Raw genomic sequence first — 20,618 nt, forward strand, 5'->3', positions numbered from 1 at the left:
CCTTGATTTTGATTTATACAGTTTGAATCCATTTTTAAAGTATGTTGTGTATGCGTAATGAAACTTTTTGGATACATACAGACACAAGACAACAAGACAATTGAGCATGACAGTTAACTCTTGACCTTTGGGAACAGTTTAATCTAAGCTCAAAGGTCCACTTACTAGCATTTCAAAGCTTTTAATTGCATCTCACTGTCCTCCATTTGAGTGTACCACTGCAATACTAGATGTATTGCAGTGTTGTGCTTTAATCATATTCCACACAATAACTGTTTTTACATTCTTTCATTTACTTTGTGATAGGAGCGATGGTGGGCTGCGCACATACTTTAAGAACTGGAGTTACATCAGATAACCTCTATTTTGTCTTGTCTCATAACTGAAAGAAGACTGATGCCATGTATTCATTTCATTCCCCATGATAGAGACTGGTGATCAGTGTGTTGCAGTGCAGATTTGTTAGAGGTGAGATAAAGAAGATAATAAGTGTTTTGTCAACTGTCTTTATGTCTTGTCTTGTCTTATCTATCAACAATCTTTAGTGGAATTGGAAATGTTTAGGAAAAACCACAAGCAGCCACAACAAACAAACAATCACAGTTCTTGTGATCTCCACGTTGCACCTTCGTAGCCATTACATCCCCAACGTGAAGTCACATTTCTGAAGAGCCGCACGTGAGCTACACGGTGTAGTACGTTGGCTACATGCGTAGACTCTCGACACTATGCGCCCTAACCTCTTAACTAAAGATTAAAGATAACAAGCGGTCACAGTGTCAACAGGAAGAGAGTCAGTGGACGGCTGGAGAAGGATCAAGGAGGCCATTCACTTCCTATGAGGGAGGCCATCCTTAAACAGAGACTTCAAATATAGCACCACCTGTTATCACCTTACCAGAGTTCAGTCAAAGGGTACCAACTAATCCATAGCTCCGTTAAAATCACTTGAAACCACCGCAGAAACCTTCATTTAATACAAATACTTTATTGACAATGTGTGTATGGCATACTTTTTGATGGAATTGCTAAACCATGAGAACATGAACCAGGTTTGTCTTATTTTTACAGTTTATATTAGCAAAATGACACTGAGAAACTGTAATGCATATATAGAATCAAAAGTGCATATCCTTGTTCCGTTATTTTGTCCATATACACATTACACTATACATAAATAATTGCATTGTAAAAATGACTCAAGTATTTACATGTATAATATATTTTATATAATATATAAATTTTATATTAAATCTAGGTAGATTACAATAAGGATACTGGGTCTGGAAACCTCATGTGAGTCTGTGAGTGTGTGTTCATGTGCTATCTGTGGTTGTTGAGTAGCACCTCCAGCCAGCACGGACAGGAGGTGATGAACTGTCTGGAGTAGCAGGGGCCCCATCCTTTAGCAAAACTGATGCGAACACTGTGGGGGTCCCAGGGCCCCTCCTGGCACTCAGGCTTCACGCCGTGCTCCGCCATCCAGCTAGAGCGCTCATAGTCAAACACCTTGAGGGAGAAGCCCGGCATCACCCTCTTCACGCTCAGCCCTCGAGCGCTGGGTGCGTCCAGAGTGGGTGAGTGGACAAACACCGGGTGCTGGCTGCGGTTGTACACCCACACGCCGTCCGGCTCCTGGCTCAGCACGATGCCGTAGCCGATTTTACTGCGAATCTGTTGTACACTGCTGCTGCTGCTGCTGCTATTCCCTCCACTTCCATGGCTGTGATGTCCGTGGAGACCCGTCGTGCCGTGGCTGCCCGGGTCGCCGCGGCGGCTGTGGTAGGCGTTGGCGTGGAGCTGGCCGAGGCAGAGGCCCGTGCCCTGAGGTAGGTCATAGAAGATGTTGAGCGAGGGCTCGTAGGCTGGATAAAGGCGACCCACTCGTGTGCGTTGCTCCCAGTAGGCAACGCTACACCAGTGGGAGCGGTGTCCGCCGGAAGTCGAGGAGCCGAGGGAGGTACCAGTGTCTGAGGGGAAGAAGAGAGGTGGAAGAATTAATGTTTGCATTGGTAAGTGCGCTCATTTTTTTACGACAGCAATTCCTCTTCAAGGGAGGAGAGTGATGTTATGATAAGGGGGAGGAGGAAGGGAGGATGGGAGAGGAAGTCTTTATGAAAACGTGAGCCAAACGTTGGGATGCTCATTCTTTTCTGTGTTAACACCGAGGCCAGAATCATCGATAGCATTACCAGCACTTCCATCATGTAGTGGAGAGACGTGTCATGAGTTATGAGGAGAATGTATCATTAACAGGCTACTTCTGAATTCATTTTCTTTACCACCAAATGCTTTGCAACAATCGGCGTGTCTTAAAACTTCACTCTTAAACTTACCTAAAAGAGTGACCATTGATAATAGTAAATAACAAAATATTTACTGTACAAGGTGATTGCTGCATGTGTGTACTGCAGAGAAAAAAATGCAAGACGAGTGTTCATGTGCCCAGAACTGGGGAAGTGATCTGATGGCTGCAAAGGCTGTAGTATTTAAAAGATGAAAAAATACATGCATACTGTTACTTCGCTCCTACTTCGCTTTTTCAGATGGGGTGCTGCAAAGATTTTTTTTTGCATGTTCTGATGATTGCCCTATAACATTTCCATACACATCAAACCACTCAGTTTATGCTCTGTGTGGAAGCATCTACATTCACTGTGTTTCTTCACTCATTTATTCATGTTTTTCCTCCAATTTGTCACTCATCCGAATATTTTGAAAAGGTGGCTAAAACTGCCAACCCTGGACAGCCCACTTCCTCCTCTCTGACATCCCTCATCATCTCCCTCCATAACACTCCTTGAGTTAAAGAGGAAGTAGAGAGCAGCAGAGAGGGGAGTCGGGGGGGTGGGGGGTGGAAAGCATTCAGCTCTCTGTCAACCTAGCGCAAGCCCGTGAACCCTTGACCCCCCAGCCCTCATGCTATCAGCTCACATTAACTCCCACACAGAGTGATGCCATTATTTTGCTCCAGAGACTCTATTGACACAGAGGATTTAAAGACCCATGTGCCTGTGGCCCCATTCCTTTCATATTCTAGCGAGCTCCCCCTCTTCATCCAGCAGGGGCCGGTATGGCCGCGGCCCTTCTCCCATTAACAAGCGTGCTTTTGGGTGAAACCGGGACCGAGATTAGGCTAGGTGTGTTATGTTTGCACAGCGGCCATTTTCATTTCAACGGGGCTGGGGTAGAAGAGGTGGTGGTAGTGGTGGGAGGCTGGGAGGAGGAGGAGGAGGAGGAGGAGGAGATGTGTGTGAGTGTACGCAAATACAAGCACACACACACACACACACACACACACACACACACACACTCACTAGATGATGAGATAGGGCCTCACACAAGCACATGTACACACACAAATTGGGCCTTCTGATCCAAACAGTATGACTGTAACACACACACACACACACACACACACACAAAATTGCACTTCTCATCTGAGGCCCACGTGTGTCATTAGTGAATTCCAGGCTGGCAACTCCTGCGGTCTGGAGTTTTTACAGCTCTCCAATAAGAGAGCAGGATCTCTCTCTCTCTCTTTCTCTCACTCTATCTCTTTCTGATTCTCTCTCTCTCTCTCTCTCTCTCTCTCTCTCTCTCTCACACACACACACACTTTTACAAGCCATGCTCTTCCCTGTAATAAGGCAACACAAACATGTCTGGGGAAACACAGAGAGACTTTATGAGCTCATGATCAAATTAATTCCCAGGACATAAACCAAACTGGGACTTTTTAGGGTTTTTTAGACGTAGTACACTTTAATTTCTATCACATAATGAATGACGCTGCATGGAATATAGTATTAAATCCTGGCTTTTAAGTTTCTAATGCATCAAGTATTCATAGCACAGGCAGTATATGAGAGACCGTCTACAGAGAGACAGAGAGAGAGAGCATCTATAGAAACCTACACTCAACCCTAACCCACATATCTGGATGAAAACCCCAGAAAACTTGAGATTTTAGTGTATGTTTAATTTCTGTTTTATCTTACTCTTTTTAAATCCTATTTATGTCTTTTTATATTGTCTTGTGTTTCTTTTATATCTTGAAACACGATATACAAACAAAATTCTTCAATACTTCTTGCATATTTCAACTGGGTTCAGGGGTCCGGGTCAGGATCCAGAAAGTCTAAAAATTCATCAAAAGCTGAAAGCCGAAAATTGGCAAATATGAACATTAAGCATGACCATCACCATCTTCTGAAGATTGACTGATATGTTGTGAAGTAAGAAACACTCAATCAGGATTTCCAGCAGTGTTTGACAGCGCGAGTGTTCCAGCGTGCCATGTTTAATGTTTGAGTCCTTAGTGTCATCATGCTCAGCCTGGCTGCCATCCAACTAAATGTATAATGATCTTGTGTGAGAATGACGAAGAGGAGCGGGGAGGGAGGGAGAAGGAGGAAGGAGCGGGTGGGCAATCGACTTCAATGGAATTTTAAAAGACGGGTTCAAACTGGAGGTTATCAGTATGTTTATGTTCGAGCGGAGGAAGTCGAAAAAGCGGTGTGTTGGTGTGTGACTGTGTGAATGTGCATGCCGGCATCTGTATGTGAGGGCTGGTAGCAATTACAGCGTCCTGCAAGCATTTAAGCCAACCACCATTTAACAGCTCTGTTTACCAATTAGATAAGTAGCCTTTGTTATTTCATTTCAAAATCACTGTCTCTTAGTGCCAATCTCATCGAAAACGCCCCGTACACTTCACAGTTGTTTTTTATCCAAGGCCTGAGCAAAGGTGGGAAGATGGATGGAATATTAAACAAATAACTTGCTGTATTTCAATCACAATAATCCACAATTTAATGACTTGTTTTGTTTTTGGACAGATAAAAAGGAGCGGGACCGTCGAATCTGGACCTTAAACAATGACAGCACCGACTCATCTTTCCTCTTTTTTTCTCCTCCCATCACAACTGAATAGATGTTAAAGGAACAGTTAGACATTTTGCAAAATACCCTTATACGCTTTCATGCTAAGAGTTAGATGAGAAGATTGATATCACTCTCAAGTCTGTATGGTAAATATGAAGCTACAGCCAGCAAACTGTTAGCTTAGCTTAGCATAAAGGCTTGAAACAAGGGGAAACAGCTAGTCTGGCTACCACCACTTCTAAAGCTCACTAATTAACATGTTATATCGTAATTGTTTTCATTTGTACCAAAAAAAACAATTTGTGGTTTTGTAGGGGATTATGTACCAGATTATTTACTGGCCAGAAGCAGTGACTTCCTGGAGTTACTGTGATGACAAGACTTCAAATCCCTTTTCACACTTTGGTTTTTGTATGAACAACAAGGTACAACATTTTAATTAGTGACCTTTAGAGGAGCTAGTAGGCAGATTTTTACCTTTGGATCGAGCCAGACTAGCTGTTTCCCCCTGTTTCCAGTTTTGATGCGAAGCTAAGCTAACCAGCTGCTGGCTGTAACTTTACACGTAACCAACAAACAAAGTAGGATCGATCTTCTCATCTAAATCTCAGTTAGAAAATGAATAAGGATGTTTCCCAAAATGTCTAGGAATTCCTTTAAACTCCCTGCTTTTCTTCTCTCCCTCTCCAGTCTGAGCAGTGGAGGCTTCCTCCTGTTAACCTTAACCTGCACAGAGAGGAAGAAAGTTTTGGGGGAAAAAAAGGGAAGTAGAGGAGTAAAAAAGAAAAGAGAGAGAGAGACTGGGTGAAAGAGGGAGCGGGAAAATGAGAGGGAGAGAGGGAGAGAACCTGCCAAGCATAACCAGCATCCACGGAAAAAATGAAGAGAGAGAAAGAGACTGTGAGAAAGAGAGGGAGGGAGACCCTCGTCTTTCATCCAGTGCCAAGGATTAGATTCCCCTCCAGTTATTAGACTCTTCCACTGTGCTGAAAGAAGTGGGTGGGTTGGGGAGGGGAGGGGAGGGAGTTTAGGGGGGGCAGAGGTACGAGAGGGGAGGATAGAATTCAGCTACTGACCATTGTCGGCCGCCTCTAAGATGCTTTGTTTGGATTCAACTTCCTCAAATTTCCTCCCAAAGCTCAAAAAAAGTAGAAATATAATAAAATAAAGGAGAAAAAAAAGAAGAAAACACCCCTCCCTGACTACAAATGGTAGGTTCTGTGTTGTTTGAGACAACTATCATTACAGGGCAACTTCAATCCAGCAAGCCACATTTAAGCTGGCGTCTCGACTATCTCTGCCATCAGAGGGCTGCGTTATCGCCAGACATGGGCTTCACAGTCGGACACAACAGGGCTCTCGCTCACAAACACATACAAACACACACACACACACACACACACACACACACATTCTTGCACACAAACACACACTCCTTCCTTCTCCCTCTTTTTCCATTGTAAAGTGGATCTTGTGATGTAGCCTGCTGCACTGTGCAACTAGACATCTTTCTCTGCTTCCTGTTTAATAACACAAATAAATACAATTCTCTAACACCAATCCATTATTTCATACTAACAGAAGACCACATTCCTTGAACCTGCAGGGCGACCGAGCCACAGGAAAGTTACTGTGTGTTCCAGTAAAATTCCTAGGGAGACGTGTTTGGAGGGAGTTTGGAAAGCTCCTCCAAGAGGAAGAGAGAAAGTAACCAGTTTCCTGCATTTTTGCTGCTACTTCAAAGTGCCAGACAACTTAAGCCAAGGAATGTCTCAGGTTTTGCATACATCATTGCATCCTGGACAAACTCTGCTGTCATGTCTTATATCATCCACGAAGACTCCAAGTTCATGTTGTCATTGTGGACAAAAACACCGGAAAAAATGTTGAAAAAAGTTTCCGCCTCAGTTTCATGATTACAGTTGAAGAAATTCTCCTTATGCTTGTGAAAGTTATAATGACGGCTATTGTTCTTAGTTCCTGGAAAGCTGACACTTTGGAAATGAAAGGTGGTTTCAGGTGATATGACGTACTGATTATATACTGAATTAATGAAGTGCCATTGTTGACATTTGTTCCTCTGTTGTTTAGTAACATTTTACATTTGAAATTGGCGAAGCTTTCACCCTTTTTAGAAAACACATCTACATAAGAACCGTAAATGGCCGAGTGTTTAAAACGCAAACATGTAACTCTACAGTTGGCCTATCAAATAAAGGGAAAACGGCTAAAGAGATAATTAAAAAAGGTAAAAAAAAGAAACATTTAAAAAGTGTAGATACATTCCAATCCAACATGTGCTTTTGTTCAGACTTTACATTGCCAAGTTCACAAATGTGTCAATATGCACCAGTATGATCTTTAGACTAGCTACTTAAATATCTCAAACATTAGAAGACAAATCAGTGCTCCTTGGGGGAAACTGTAGGTCTGTTGTTTTTGATTCAATTTCAATAAACTCAGAATGAGGAAAATGTACAAAATACTGCACAAGTTTCTGCAAAGTGACATATCAGTTTACATCTAATCACTCAGCCTCCTCTTGTAGAACGTGCACAAAGGCGCATTTACGCCGCTGGTGTTTAGCTGTTGCTCAGATTTGGCTTGAGTGGCTCCAGCACATGATAACAGCTCTCACTGAGGCAGACTGGGTTCTTTACAACAACATTGCCAATGCGGATTGTGAATTTGGTAGCAAATTTAAAAAATGTCTGCAGGTGGATGCTAGAATAACACGAGCTGCTCTGACGCATAAAGCAGTGCTGTAAAATCTCCCTTAAAATTGAAGATTGGAGCACTGCAATGCCCATGTTATTATCCCCTTTTGAGATTTTAACTGACTGATTGGATTTTGTGTTATTGTGTGGGGGTCTTGAACTCTAAAATCATCCCTGATCTGATTCTTACTTCCTTGAAACAAGTTTAGCTCCAGTGCAACAATCCCAACTGTTTTTAGTGCAACGTAACCAGCTAAACAGGAGGAAGGTGGGACTGAAGTTTAATTATACTCCTACAGTACATTAAGGTATCACAGCAGCTCAGGCATGAAGTGATTTATTGTTCTGTCTCTTCACTGTTGTAGCCCCGTTGTTAAAGTAGATTGTTTCGATCGATGCCTGTGCCTACCAGCTGTTCCTGATGTAATCATGTTCATGTTCGTTCATACTTAACTTGCGACACAGAGTGGTGAAAACAATCACATCAAAGTCAAAGTTTGCACTGGAATCGGCTTTTCTAGACGAGGATGAGCTAATCTGTCGGCCATTTTTGATAAGGGGAGGATGAAGACACTATCAACAAACACAGCAGCCCAATCACAGTTCATGTGGTGTCTGTGCAGCTCCTATACATGCATACATTTACATTTACTTACAGAGGTACCGGAGACACACATACAGGTATCATGGCGCTGCAATCAGGCTTGAAGAAAGGTGGTTTATTGTAGCTTTAAGAATAACTGGCCTTTAGTATTTTTACTTACAGAAAGGTGATTCAAATCTGAATAGAGATACAAAAGCAGACACCGCCAAGCAGAGCTCTGCAGTTGACAAGCCTCCCCTCCCAACACATTCCTGGACAGGCCCTCTTCCTCGACACTTCCTCCCCCCGCTCAGCCAGTCACAGGGGTCAAGTTGACAAGTCTCTCATTGAGGCTCACGTGGTCCGACTATATGGCCTTCACTCCTCACAACATAATTACACACATTTATTGGTGGAATAGATCCATTTGTTCCAATATGAAGAAAGGAATTATGAAATTCCTTCTAAAACTTAATTTGGGAGAATGTGAAACTCCAGTGAAGACGCACTGATGTAGAAAAACAAGACGGTGGACTGAAAATACAACACAACCGCTACCCATAACTCACACAGTCAGGGGGGGGGGGTTACATAAGGACTGCGAGACTGCAATAATTTACCATAGAAAATGTGTATAATAACAAGTACAAACACATGCATGACTTACATTTTACATTCATACATTAAATCTGCTTTAATTTGACAGTGAAGAAACACAACCTGACATACTATCACCTTATGTATGGCCAATATTCAATATGTTTTAGTCTCCAGCAACTCCTGATAGAAATATCTGTCTGTCATTTAGTGCAGGTAGCGTGCAGTCATTTTTGCAGGAAACGGCTACCTGGCCCAGCTAGAAACGACACTGTGAGAGTGCACAGATAAAGTCATGTTGCAGGCAGTAAAACCTAAACAATGAGCTGAAAGATGCTGTAGAGCTGAGGGGAACTACAGAGTCGTATGATCTGTGGGTTCGTCACCACTAGCAACCCCTTTCACATGACACAATAAAAAATGAATGCAGCTTTACCTATGAAATTGTGTAATCTTATTTAAAAATGTGTATATTCAACGCTCCATATTAAAAACAGATCTCATAATGATTGTTGTTTTGTTCATATGGCATTTAAACAGTATTTTGAACTGAGTTTGGTCCAAGAATCACATAACGTTTTTTTGCTTCTGTGGTGTTAATATTTAGCCACTGCAACCCGTAAATCATCATTTGATTTAAATCAAACAACTCAGAACATCATTTCAGTATGAGCCAAGATCACTCATCCATCTTCTAGTCATCCAGTGTTCAGCCCGAGCATTTAGTAAAGCTAATATGGGAGTTAACAGAGAACTATTGCACATTAAACACTTCTTTTTTTTGGACAGAGCAAAAGAAGTAGCATTTAACATCTCTTTAAGAGATTAAATTAAAAGATTATAACTAACTTTTAACTATCAAACATGACTGAAATCCATGAGTTGGCGGTTTTCAAGAAATAACTGGAAAAATCATTAATGGTTTCTGAAAGCTCTGTGTGTGAAAGAAGAGTGTGTGTATGTATATATTTATATATACGGCCTTGCATTCTTCATCAAAATCTGATGGTGAAGCTTGAATACTGTATGTGTTTTCCTGTCAGTGTGGTTTCCAATGTCATGGGTGAATGCTTAGCACAAACACACACACAATTGTTCTCACTAACAACGGGCAGCTACATAGCCTGAAAACTCCTGAAAATGTTGCTTCCCTCAAATAAACTTCAGTCTCGCTGCAGAACTTGCAGCGCAGGCGACAGTCAGAGTCGGTCGACATCTGCAAAGAATCTTTAGGTTCAGCAGCATGGCAGGATTCCATTAAAAGCCAAATTGCGGGTTGGCAAAAACTCTGAGGGAACAACGGAAAGCCACAGCCAGTCCTGTAATTTAAACCTTATTTTAAATTGTGATGGCCTGACAACATGGACTGGAAGAGAGGGGGCGAGAATGAGAGCTACAAAGACGAAGAGAAAGAAAGAGAGCGAAAAATGTGTGTACAACAAACAGAGGCTACAAGGGCAGAAGTAGAATTAACACTGAGACAAAGAACTGAACAGACGAGGGTTTAGTACAAGAAGGGAGCAAAGCTACATTATAAGACTGGGGGGACTTCACGCTCTCTCACCTTATTAGTTTTGTAAACCTACACAGTTAGCGTGGTTGTTGGAGGAGGTTCCTTCCTGGTCCAGCAAAAGGTGCGGCTGAGGGCTTAAATCTTAAATCCTGGAGCCAGCTCATCGGGCCAAACCATGTGCTGCCTTGTCATGGGGGGGGGTTTGGGTTTAGGTAAGTTTTGCTTTGTATTTAGTTGTGTACCCCTTGCGTTTTACTTCGTTTGGCTGAGCCACTATATATGTTCCCTTGTGTGTCATTGTGGCAGGTCGGTTTGTTCAGTTAACACCTTGTTTAGTTGTTGTTATATTGAGTACGGTTGTGTTGCGTTGACCTGTTTTATAGGTCTAATGATCAACACCTTGGTTTATTACGTTTTTGCATTTTTCGGCTAAATAAAAAACCCAGTTTTTCAACTCCTGTTTCCTTGTTGCCTTACTGCTTGGTCCATGACAAAGACGATCTCTACTTGACAATCAGGATTGTTTCAGTAGCGCTTCTTAAATCCATGAACAGTCACTCACAATAAAATGTCTGACAATGTAAATGCCTGAAACATACCTCTGTGAACACATTTGTTTCTGGCTGCATACCGAACAAAGACACACGAAGCAGTGTTTCATCTACCAAAGACCGAATGTACGAAGAACCAAGATCAAACACTGAAATCCCTAAAAATAAAACGGAAACGAAATGAATGCATTTGTGCTTTTGCGTCTTTCTTTTAGTTTAGTGTTGGAGGAACACTAATGAGATCAGATATCCTTTGCTGCTCAAGCACCTCAGATACCCTCAAGTACTTGGTGCACAAGTATTTTAGAGGCATGTTGACTGTTTGGGGGCGTCTTCAAGCTACATTCAGCCAGACAACGACACCTATATGTTTCTTCACTGACAGACATTTCAGCATTGAAACGTTTGAGGTGACAAGACTACTGATGCTGTCAAAATGTCCTCATTCACAATGTCAGTTCAAAAGACTGACTGCATTAGAAACACTTCTTCTAAATGTGTTGCTAGTAATTTAACTTGTTTTTGGAGATCAGTTTTATGATGCAGGGAAATTAAGTTTCTGTGTTTTTTGTGTGTAAAAGATTACTGACAAGTTCTGGGATCAGCTATCAGAGATCCAAAGTAGTTTTATGTAGAAGTTAGTCTATTCAAACTTGTTAAAGTTCAACTTACTGTTCCGTTCCTTATTTCATTTTATAAATTTTTTTTGATTTCCTGGTCATTTGCTGGTAAAGACATTATGCTTACGGCAATATAGTGAGTTACATTTGTTTGTTTGTCATTTTGGGAATTCAGTAATCTAATCTTACTCTACTGTTATTGTGGTTTTTCAGATAATAACAAACTCTGCCTCCTAGAAATTACATTTATATATATATATATTACGAAATAGTGTTCCCATTTATGTTGTGCTGACAAACGTAATCTCTGCCTGGATTATGTTCAGAGGCAACTTTGTTCTTGAGTGAATGAAGTGCTACATTTGAGTGTAGTCCCGTCTGTGGTTAGGTTTAGGCAATAAAAGCACTTTGGTTTAGGTTAGGGAAAGAGTGTTGTTTTGGTTAAATGTTGATAATCATTTTATTTAAATCACTGCATACTTCTTCTTTATTAAACCAGACCACAATCTTTACTTAAACCTTAACCATAACCATAAAAAGAAATAATAATAATGCTGTCGTCACTAGGAGCGGATACAGCAAGATGGAATATTTTGGGGAAAAACAAATGAAATACATTTTGTTGATACATTCAGTATCAATATTTTTGTAACTTGCCATTAATCAACAGCATTTCCTCATTGTATTGATAGAAAACACAATCTGGACGACATTACATGTCTTTCAATGTGTATTTGCTGTTGAAAATTAGTTGTATATAAACTCAATTTTCAGGGTTCTAACAACAGTGTTAACATTCTGGCAGTCAGTCTAAAATGTGAAAGAAAAATCTAAAACCAACTGAAGGACTGGGTTCCTCAGCTGCGTACCCTGCTTCTCGTGAAAAAGCGCCGTGATGGAAAATATTTGAGGAAATGGCAAATGGTTAATGGGCCAGCACTTGATGTTGAATTCCATAGTCTAATGTGTCTCAGTGAGGCATAAGAGCAAGTGTTGTACGCGTGCCAGCAAACAGGCTGGAAGTTCAGGTCACCGAGAGGACCCGTCCAGACTTAGACGGATAGATTCTCACTGAGCGCAGTATAATGTGGGTGTTTACGTTTTGTCTTTGCACTATCTTTATATCCCAAGACTTTTCTGCAATGGTGTCTCGTTTAACACTCATGCTTCCGTGACTCAAATCTTTACTGGAGACTGGTAGAGCCTCAGTAGATCAATCACAAAACCTTGTCCAACTGTGTGAACCTGGACCGACCTGGAAAGCTTCACATTTTCTGAACTGAACCCACTAAAACAGCACGGTGCCAGCAAACTCTTAAAATTGTCCTCCAAACATCCAAGAATGTCGACTCAGCTCCGTGTTTCTTAAGTATTAACGGCGATATGTTCAAACATGTATCAGATGTCACTCTCCAGAGTCAGACCCCCTTATCCCCCTCCCACCTCTTTCACTCCGAGACCCTACTCCCCCTCACCTTCCCAATTTCCCAACATTCCTGGGCCGTGCCCCATCAGTCAAAGGGCCAATTCATGGGGTTAATGCTGCAGCGAGTGCAGACAGGGCTTTGAGACAGGATGTTTGGCTGATACCTTGCTCTGCTTAAGCAAACAAGCCACCAAAATATGATTACTGAGGGCAGAGAGGGAGCAGTCTTCTTGTCTTACTTCAGTGCATCCAGGCCATACTAATGTCCACTAAGTATCATTGCTCTACTTGTTTCCACATGTTCAAAAGCCAGAGCCTAATGACAACAAGGTGGGCAAATGCCTGACAAGCACAATGATGTCATGTGGTAAAAGCTGACAAGGACAGACATCGCCAACTCTTTGGCATTGTCCTTCTAGACTCTCAATCCCTTAAAATAAAAACAATGCTACATATACGCCTCAACAATCGCACAGAGAAATGCTGGTAAAAACAAATGCTCAATGCGCGACACTGAAAGTCCACAGACATCAGGCTCAGCTTGTCAGGCTCAGACCTACATGTCATACTTAACTCTGAAGCTTTCATCAGGCTAAGCTGTGCTTTGTCAGTCTCGTAGTGTTGGTAGACTCCGTTGTGCTTTGAGCTAAATGCTTCAGTCACATCACGTGTGTCAACCTATTGGAGGTTGACATATTAAGATTTTAGCACACGCCATTTAGCATATTAGTATGCTAATGTTAGCATATGCTAATATAGCATTACCATGTAGCATGTTAACATATGTAAAGTTAGCATGTTAACATACGTAAAGTTAGCATAATAACATTTAGCATGTTTGTTTGACATTGTAATGTGTATCATGCTAACCCGCCAATAATAGCATGGTAGCTTAACTTGCTAATCAGACTGAATCGCCATTTCACTTCATTTCATCTTCTGCATCATGACCACTACCAAACGACCAACAATGCCACACTTTGCGTGTTCTGGCAACCAGTGGTCATGATTATAGCTTTATGTGTTATTAGCAAATTTCATCAAAGTTTTAGTAATTTGTGAATAATGCACAGAAAGACGGATGCAGTAGAAAACAATGCACATAATCCAAAGAATGTGTATTTAGAGAAAAGGCAACACAAGCTTTGCCAAACATAATATGCAGCAGACATGCAACTTTTAGTTCAATTATGAAGGTAAAACAGCAGAACTTCGCCTCCCTTCCAACAAATCGCGTGATTGGTGAATGTGTGTTTGCACATATGTGTGTGCGTGTGTGTGTGTTTGTCCTGATAGAACCCCTATGTGAGTACTTGGAGACGATCTTATCACTGAGTCAGACAGAAATTCCTCCCTTTCTCTCTCCCTGTCATACACACACACACACACACACACACACACTGACAATAAGCAGCTGAATGACACGTTTTGTTGGAGTAACAGAGGGACGCTCCAAGTAGATATAAGCCTACCAAACACCCAGTAGACATTTCCCTTTTCAAAGCAGGACTGTTTGCTGTGGTTTAAAGGGAACGTTAACTGATCGAATGATAAAAGAGGCCGGGGCAAAGGTATGTATGGACCACACCCTGCTGCAGCCTGTTTTTCCCCCCTTAAAGCTCGGGTACATAGCTGGTTTAAAAGGAATAAAAAAGATGCTGAAGTGCCGGAGCACATGTTCAATGCTTATATTTGTTCTAAAGAAAACATCACAGGCTCTGGACGATGTGCCAGAGGATCACCTGCACAAAAAAGATTCATTTACACTCTTGAAAAGATCTAACCAACATCAAGGGTTTTTTTTTTTTAAAGCTACAGACAATTCTTTGATACAAGCTTCATGTTCAGCTTATTTCCTGTTATTATACCAGCCGTAGCTCAAAGGGGGAGACTTATAGCCCGTAAAAGTTTACGACAAAAGCTGCATGCAGATTTCTTGGCTACCTCCGTTTAGCCAATGTCTCTTTCCTACTCATGCTCTTGGCCTGAGCTCCAGTTCTCGGCTCCAGCGTTCTGGTGTGGGGGGGTAGGGGGGATCACAGACCACACACACACACACACACACACACACACACACACACACACACAAACATAAAGACTCACCCAAACACGCCACAAACCAAATCTTGTAAGAAAACTGATCTATGTCAGACAATAGGAGGAGGCTCAACCTAAAACTTGACTCTTGATTGACTTGTGACCTTGACTGAACAGACTTGATGATTTTTGCACATAGCTTCCAATAACAATAAGGTCATTAGGCAGATTTGTTTGCAAGTAAAGAAAGAGAGTGGTTTTTTGTATTAAAAGTATATGTGGATCATTTATCTCAAGCCTTTCAAACCTGTCGTATAGCTGCAATTTTGGACACGTCATGTCGCCTGCATTTTAGGAGGGTTTTTTTTACCCTGAGGGGAGTTTACATTCTACAATTAAAAACTCACAAATGGTACATTTAGGCTAACACAATTAAAAGGAAATAGAGGTTTCAGTGTTTAACCCCCAGAAGTTTCTTCCTGACAGAGTGGAGAAGGCGTTTAAAAAGCTTTTAGACCTTCATGTTGGGAAATAAAATAAAATAAAGTAACTAAAGCATCTTCTTTTATTATTCATAGTCAAAATCTTCTGAAAGTAGTGAGGTGTGCATTGAGAGGACTCGTGACCTCAGTATTTCTAAAATGCTGGTTACGGCCCGGCCTCAAAACATATAAAACATACATAACAACTCAATAAGTGACTTCAACTTTAACAAATGGGCTAAAGCTAATTTCTGGACACAACAGACAAACAAATTTCTCATTGGTGTGCTGCTGATTCTTCAGACAGGTCTGTGATGCCGTGACAACACTACACAGACTTCATAGGTGCCCATTCACCTTTCAACACCGTCCACAAGTGAGCCCAGGGAGGCTTGATCGAGTGGGTTTGTGGGTTTCTTCTAACGCTACAAGGACCTCTCCACCCGACCCCAGCACGTAAACAAATAAGGCTCCAGTTTCATCATCTAGAGGGGGCTGTTTCCTGTCCAAATGCAGCCCTCAGCCCCCCCCCCCCCTTTTCCACATATACACACACGCACAGAAAACTCTACACCTCCGCCTCATCAGAGCCGCTCGGCTCCCCCGCCCCCAAAATGCCAGCCTCTTTCCACTGCTCAATTGCCGAGAGGAATGGAGGGATTTGAGGGAAGAAAGAGGGAAAGAGGGGGATGGGTGGTTCGAGAGGCAAAGGGGATTGGGAGTATGCACGGGGATCTTATTGCAGCTTTATCCCGGTTAAATATTTTGCTGTGGAGAAAGCGTAGGGAGAGAGAGAGAGAGAGACAGGGAAAGAGAGACAGAAAGGCTACACTGCTGTGGCATCTAGATAGTGAGAGACCCCAGACCCCCACCGAGCCCTCCATGCCTCTCTGACAATAGAAGCTTTATGCAGCTGAGTTTTTGGTTGTCTTAACAGCCTTTGAAAATAGGAAGGAAAGCACAACATAATAACACCAGTAAATGTAATTTACCCTTTTCTGTAAACACTCAGAGAGGACGCATGCTGTGTGTGTTTGCATGCACCAGTGTGTGTGTCTGTAAGTGTAAACACACTCATGCAACTGCAAAACTTTTTCCATTTGTGCTTCCAAACTTATTTGCGGGGAAAGTTCCTTCTCCTGGAACACAAATCAACTTTCAACATCACACGCTGCTGAAACAAACATCTGCCTGGTCACATTGTTCATGTACTCTTGCAGTAATGATGCAAGTTACTCACCTGTGTAGTCTCTTGGCGTAATGTGAGGCGGATTGGAGAAGGCGGGGGGCACAGTTTCAGTGTAAGACAGAGTTGAGTCTGGTAAATTTAGAAAAAGCACAAACAGAGTAGAGGAGTGAGATCCAGATTATTATATAACAGCAATCGATTAATCGTTTAACTCATTTATTCAGCAAACATTCTCTGGTTGCAGCTTCTTAAATGAGAGGCTTTGCTGTTTAACTTTGATATAATTCTAAATATCATGTCATGCTCATCAAAGGGGAAGATGAGCACAAGTAAAGCCCGACTAACTTCTGTGTTGCATTCAACTCAAGCGGCTTTTCACAGATAATATGTGTTTAAAGTTTAAAAATACGGTGGTGACGACACCCTCTGTGTCATTTACTGGTTTGTAATGTGGCTGCCGTTTTTTCCAAACTCACCCAGTGGCTTGTGTTCATCCGAACGGGACAGAGAGTATGGGGGAGGAGGTGATTCTGGAAATGCAACAAAAATGAAGGTTAAGTTAAAGGCTGTAAGATCTGAGAAAAAAAAGGACCGCAGTAATCATGCCTCATATAGTATTAGTTCCTGCATGAAACAATCAAAAACTTATACAGCTGTGTTACCAGCTGTAGATTTTACTGTGTGCTGAACATACAAGTGCACAGCCCACATGGACTCATAAGAAAAATATGACTTTTTACACATAACATTACATTCAAAACAAATAACTTTGTCTTCTGTCCCACGTTCAACGAATACAATCTGCCACAAAGAAATGGTTTCCTTGCTGAAACACAGCTCAAGTTTCTTCTAATCATACATCAAGAAGAACTCAAGGACATTTTACTAAAAACTGTAGCCTTTTAATTATCATATAATGAAAAAATTTAAATTTAAATGGACTTCAGTCTCACCTAAATCACATAAAGTATTTCCTCTCTTCGGGTAGACCATTAAACCCACCTGCTTCTATAGCTGATGCTATTGTAGATGTAATGTACCTGAATGTATTTGAGTATCTTTGACTCTTGACTAAATTCTGCTTCACATAAGGCTTGTTTTTCACGATATGCTCATAATTTAGGTTTGTACTTAACAACAATAGACCATCTCTCCTTATATTCAAGGAACAATTTGCTCTGAGTACACGATTGCACAACTGTAAACACATCTAGTCTTTATTCTGAACTATAATTCAACATCAGAACCGGCAAGTATTTCATCCCAGATACTGTATATTTCTTTTTTAAGAGAACTGCATTTGCATTTTCTCCCCTGCTTTGTCTTACATCTTCATTAAGTTTCAGCTGAGACGTTTTCATTCACACTGTCTCTCCGGATGACTTGAGTGTGAAAGCAGCGCTGTAAACTGAGCAATGCTGCTGCTGGGATAGTCCCTTCAGCCCTAAAGTGGACATGGGTTTGTGGCTGCGGCCCCTTTAAGAGCAGAGCCAGTAATTGCCGGAGTCCTCAGTCAGTCAGATACCCAGCGAGTCAGTCTGGCGCCAGCACTATGCAAACTGTATATTATCGGCACTCCTTCACCTAAATAACAAGAGGAGGACCTCCTTGTCAGAGAAAAAAGAGCCTAAGTGCAACTTGAGAGCGACCTTCAAATGGATGATGTGGAAAGCAGTTAAGTTTTTTCGCAAATTTAAATAAGAGATGTGTTAGGAAATGTCGAGAGAAAACCAAAGTAAAAGCTGAGTTATGAAAATATAATAAAACTGTAGGGCAGGCACGAGAAGAGGCTGACATTTACTCTCATGGGGGGGGGGGGGGGGGGGGGGGGTTCAGTGTTGCATTCTCAGCTATAATATACATTGAATCAGTCAACACGCCTGTAAATGTAAGATGACTTCATCAGTAATAATTGAATAAAAATAAATTCTTTTCGTGGTTGTTTGAGACTTTAATCAACAATAACAGCGTTATTATAACATTAGCTGCATGCCTCAGGCCAACAACATAAACCCCATTTATTTAATGCTATCTACTGTTTATGGGCCATGAATCGTTATGCTGCATAAAGTCTAATTCGGTTCATGAATCACTCCACCTTTTTTGAGATTAAGTTAAGTCACTGTAAGGCCCTGACTCTGGACCTCCAAGGGTTCTGGAGGGAGTCCCAGGGACCCCCATGACGACGTGTGATAGGTTTATGTCAGTGTTAGAGGGGCAGAATGACAGAATGTGTATATTTACTGCTATCTCAAGTCGTTGCTCACAGTTGAAAGGTCTTTTCTGAGGGGAAAGGTCTCTTCTAGATGTAGTCAGGGCCCTCTGATTCACCCTCCCCTCCCTCCCCTCCAATGTTGATGTCCTTACCTGGCCCACATAAGCGGCTGTAGTGATAGGGGTTGCAGCACACCTTTGCGCTGTCCACTTCGCCGAAGCTCTGGCAGTGGCACAGCGCTTTGAGCCGGGCTGACAGCGGTAGGTCGCTCCAGCGGTACACCTTACACAGGAGATACTGCGCAGAGATGTGATGAGCCCCGAGCCGCAGCTCTGTGCTCGGCACCATGACGCACTCGCTGGAAATCCCTCCTTTGGTCTCCACAGCCTTCACCAAGGCGTCCAGAGATCTCTCCTTGAGTCTTTTCAAAAAGGCATGAGCAGTGCTCGCGAGTTCTTCCTCCAGCCCCGCGTGCCTCGGTGTGCACTGACAAGGGCCCCCTCCGTCTTTTCTCGGGGCCCAATAAGGGCTCCGAGGTCTGAGATCCCATTCACCAAACAAACAACACGTCACCGTCCTACTGTCGCCATCCTGTCCCCGGCGAGAGCCTCTGTGCTCCGGGACGCACATGGCACCTCGGTCATCGTCGGGCTGCTCCTCTTCCTCCCTCTCCGTCAGGTCTCCAGCCTGCCCCGTGAGTCCCGGAGCCGGGTCAGTGTGTGTCACCGACCGCTGCTCGTGTCTGTGGAGCTTCCCTGAGTGTCTGCCACACGGACCGTTCCGTCCTCCCTCACCTCGTCTGCTTCCATCCCGCCCGTCGCTCTCGGTGACCTGACGGCTTCTCCAGAGTCGCCGTACAAGACCTGAGCGTTTCGACTTGAACATACGACAACCTAGACAGTTTTGGATGTGTCCTGTCGATCCCGTCCGGGTCTCGGGAGATGCCACATCGATTTACACTCGTCGCGCCAGACCGGGGGTTTGTGCACGGTGCGCACAACATGCGCAGCCGGTGGTCACCGTTTTCTGGCTCTCCCGCAGCATTAGAAAGTAATATTCAATCATGCGTTGCGTTAAACATCACTGAACCTCTGAAGAAGGAGACAGTCACTGCTCAGTGACCTGCCGTCGCCAACTCAATTAAGCCACAACTTTTGCCAGCCCTCTTACAAAGCCTTCAACTCCCCAACACTCTGGAGATCCCGCACACAATCCACAAACCATAGTTAGACCGCTCAAGGAGCAGTATCAGTTTACTTTGACAAAAAGAGCATCAGAAACATACATCCAAAAGTTTTCCAGAGTTTCTCCTTGAGCTTCGTGAACCCCTCGATCCGTAAAATCCTTCCTTCACCCCGAAATAAATCCTCGCAACACTGAGATACCGATGATTTCTGTCGCTGTGTTGGAAGCAATAATCCCGCTGCAGAGTCCCGGGATAAAGCAGAGATGGTCGGGGACTCCAGTGCCAAACTCCGGGACGGATTCCGTGCTGAGAAGTTGTTTTAAAGAGAGCTGGAATTACTCCACTCTCCACTCCCCTGCAAGTCCTTTACGGACGCACACACACGGGCACACACACACACACACACACACATACACACACACACACACACGCACGGGCACACACACACACACACACGCTCCTGCACACACACTAGAGTCAAGTCAGACAGAATAAAAACAGGCTTATTCGACTGTGGTTTTCAAAATAAAAACCTTAATGGTGAACATATTCTGGAGGTTTCTGGAGGAAGGCTGGTTATGCTGTTTTTTACAAATCTGTAATTTCCCAATAATT

At 42.7% G+C, this 20,618-nt stretch overlaps 1 protein-coding gene across 1 annotated transcript; it reads right to left on the bottom strand.

Moving 5' to 3' along the window:
* Positions 1–968: 968 nt before the first annotated feature.
* LOC139285750 (mothers against decapentaplegic homolog 6-like) lies at positions 969–20,304 on the bottom strand. Its single transcript, XM_070906396.1, has 4 exons — positions 18,970–20,304; positions 17,079–17,132; positions 16,654–16,731; positions 969–1,970 (listed from the first exon to the last, which is right to left on the bottom strand). Exons 1-4 carry the CDS (start codon positions 19,700–19,702, stop codon positions 1,324–1,326), a joined length of 1,512 nt encoding a protein of 503 aa, XP_070762497.1. The 5' UTR covers positions 19,703–20,304; the 3' UTR covers positions 969–1,323.
* Between the last annotated feature and the right edge of the window lie 314 nt (positions 20,305–20,618).

Source organism: Enoplosus armatus, chromosome 1 (assembly GCF_043641665.1).
Source record: "Enoplosus armatus isolate fEnoArm2 chromosome 1, fEnoArm2.hap1, whole genome shotgun sequence".
Classification (NCBI taxonomy): Eukaryota; Metazoa; Chordata; class Actinopteri; order Centrarchiformes; family Enoplosidae; genus Enoplosus; species Enoplosus armatus.